Genomic DNA, 2,270 nt, shown 5'->3' with positions numbered 1-2,270 from the left:
GCTGTGGGCATGTAACCCCAGTCTGACAAAACGAGGGGAGACTACAGCGGGCAGTGAAATCAGCTGATCAGTCAGTCCCCATGCCAATGCCCTGAGTCCCCTCAGGCCAGGCCAGGATCCCGGCCCATTAAGGTCCAGCTGTCTTGGTGGAAGATGAGTGGGTGGCACAGGACGGAGAGGCGGCCAGCAGCCAGGGGAGCCTCGGGTCCTCACACTCGGATCTCATCCTCCTCCTCCTCGTCTATGAAGGAGAACTCCTTGTCGGGCTGCCTCGGGACTGTGGCCCGGGGCCTGTCCGGCCCCCGGAAGGCGGGGTTGCGCTCCTCCAGGACCCCCGAGGTGCAGCTGGACAGGGAGCTGCTGTCCCGTGTGGTGTGGCTGCCCACGCTGCGGGCCGAGCTGGGACTGGGGGCTGCCGCTGCCCACCCCTCATCCTCCAGGGCCTGGGAGGGCAATGAGGAAGGGTCCTGCCCGGCCTTGCCCTCCTGCGTGGCCGGCGGAGGGGCCGCCGAGGTGGGAAGAGGGGCCTGGGCAGCCAGACTCCCGGGGTCCTCCTCATCGTCGTGGTAGCCCCCGTCCTCCTCGCCCTCGGGCGGCCACTCGTCCTTGTCCATGATACTGAGCACGTCGCCCAGCATGGACGGCCCCAGGTCGATGTGGAAGGACATGATGGACTCGGCGTGCTTCAGCCCGTAGCTGGCCTTGGGCACCACGGGCAGGTCAGCCAGGTCCCCGAAGGCCTGCTCGTCCAGGAGGGGGTCGAGTGTGTGGGGGCCCCCTGCCCCGTTGCGAGGGGACAGCCCCTCTCCCACACCCCGCTCCTCGTCGGCCCCCTTCTTCACGGGGCTGGACGACAGGCTCTTGGGCAGCTTGCTTGAGCCCTTCTCCGCGGCCTCCTTCTCGTTGAGCTGGGGCAGGGACATGGCGTTCTTGACGAAGAGGGCCGAGTCCCGCAGAGAGCCCAGCATGTCCCTCTGCTCCTGGTCACCTCGCGTCACCGACTGCGACCGCTTGCTGCCCCTGAACTTGCGGGACAGGAGGCCGCGCTTGGAGGATGAGGCGGAGGCCTGCTCGTCCAGGGACTCGCCGTCCACCTCGCCAGCCTTGCTGTTGAGGAAGGAGGTGTCCCCGAAGGCGTCCCCCGCCCGGCCCACGTGCATGGTGTGGCGGAAGTCGCCCAGAGGGGCGCTGATCATCTCGGCCGTGAGGTCCACGCGGGACCGGCGCTTCGAGTGCACGGAGCTGGACACCAGCTGCTTGAGGATGGGCATGGTGCCGCGGGGGGCGTGGGGGGCGGCCGGCCCTCCCAGGTCCTAGAGGCGAAGGTGGGCAGATGTGGAGTCCAGCAGTGGGGTCTGCGGGGGCTGCGTGCGACACCGGGGTGATCACAGGGCTGCAAGCAGAGAACAGGAGGCACAGGGTTAAACAGGGCTGGGCCCCCAGCACACACGTCGGTCACTCAAAACCTTGAAGACACACCTGGTAGTGCATAACCCAAAGGTTGACAGTTCTAACCCAGCAGGTGCTCTGAGAGAGGAAGACGGTCAGTCTCCTTCTGTAAAGGTTTACAGCCTCTGAAAACCTCACAGAAGTTGGTTCCGCCTCACGGCACCTTTTCTGTGTGTCACAGAACGGTACTCCATCACAGTCTCAAAGACTGCTCAGGAGAGGACTGCCAGGCCTTTCTTCCGAGGTGCCTCTGGGTAGATCTGAACCTCCTACCTTTTGGTTATCGTCAGGGCGCTTGAACGGTTTGCACCACACCACCCTGGGATTTCCATCTGCCATGGGGCTGACAGTTAAACCCCAGCTCCCAGACCACCACAGTGCAAATCAAGTTAAAGGAGCCAGCTTGTGATGTGGCAACGCAGACCATTTCTTCACTCATACCCATAGGCTCTCAGGTCAGGGGAGGAATTACTGCAATCTGGTTAAGAGGTCAAGTGAACACACACACACACACACACACACACACACACACACTTTCCCTGATGCAATCTCTCGGCCCCAGCCACATTCGGGATGTGACGCCTCAGAAAGCTATGTGCCGGCTCTAGGACGGAGACCCGGCTTAAGACGTGACACCTTCCAACAGCCAGCCTGGAGACGTCCTGGTAAGTTCTTCCTGCTGTCTGACCTAAATCCCTGTGGAGTGAGTGGACAGCCTGGCCTGAGTCACAGTCCTCAGAGCGGAGCATGAAGGCAGGGCTGGTGGGCGGGCAGCCGGCAGCCCCAGGGTGACTGACTGCCCAGCCCAGGCCTCCACGCGT

The 2,270-nt window shown here is 63.5% G+C and overlaps 1 protein-coding gene across 1 annotated transcript; it reads right to left on the bottom strand.

Annotated features, from left to right (window-relative positions):
• Positions 1–209: 209 nt before the first annotated feature.
• Positions 210–1,271, bottom strand: CDC42EP4 (CDC42 effector protein (Rho GTPase binding) 4). The gene has a single exon (XM_006886238.1). The coding sequence runs from the start codon at positions 1,269–1,271 to the stop codon at positions 210–212; it is 1,062 nt and encodes a 353-aa protein (XP_006886300.1).
• Between the last annotated feature and the right edge of the window lie 999 nt (positions 1,272–2,270).

The sequence above is a fragment of the Elephantulus edwardii genome, unplaced genomic scaffold (genome assembly GCF_000299155.1).
Source record: "Elephantulus edwardii isolate Elephantulus edwardi_28Jun2011 unplaced genomic scaffold, EleEdw1.0 scaffold00048, whole genome shotgun sequence".
In the NCBI taxonomy this organism is placed as follows: Eukaryota; Metazoa; Chordata; class Mammalia; order Macroscelidea; family Macroscelididae; genus Elephantulus; species Elephantulus edwardii.
Note: the sequence above shows the minus strand (reverse complement) of the source record. Positions and strands in the feature narration are given on the sequence as shown.

Bases quoted from the DNA above. Each gene is read 5' to 3' on its own strand.
- CDC42EP4 (XM_006886238.1), bottom strand. From the start codon at position 1,271: ATGCCCATCCTCAAGCAGCTGGTGTCCAGCTCCGTGCACTCGAAGCGC.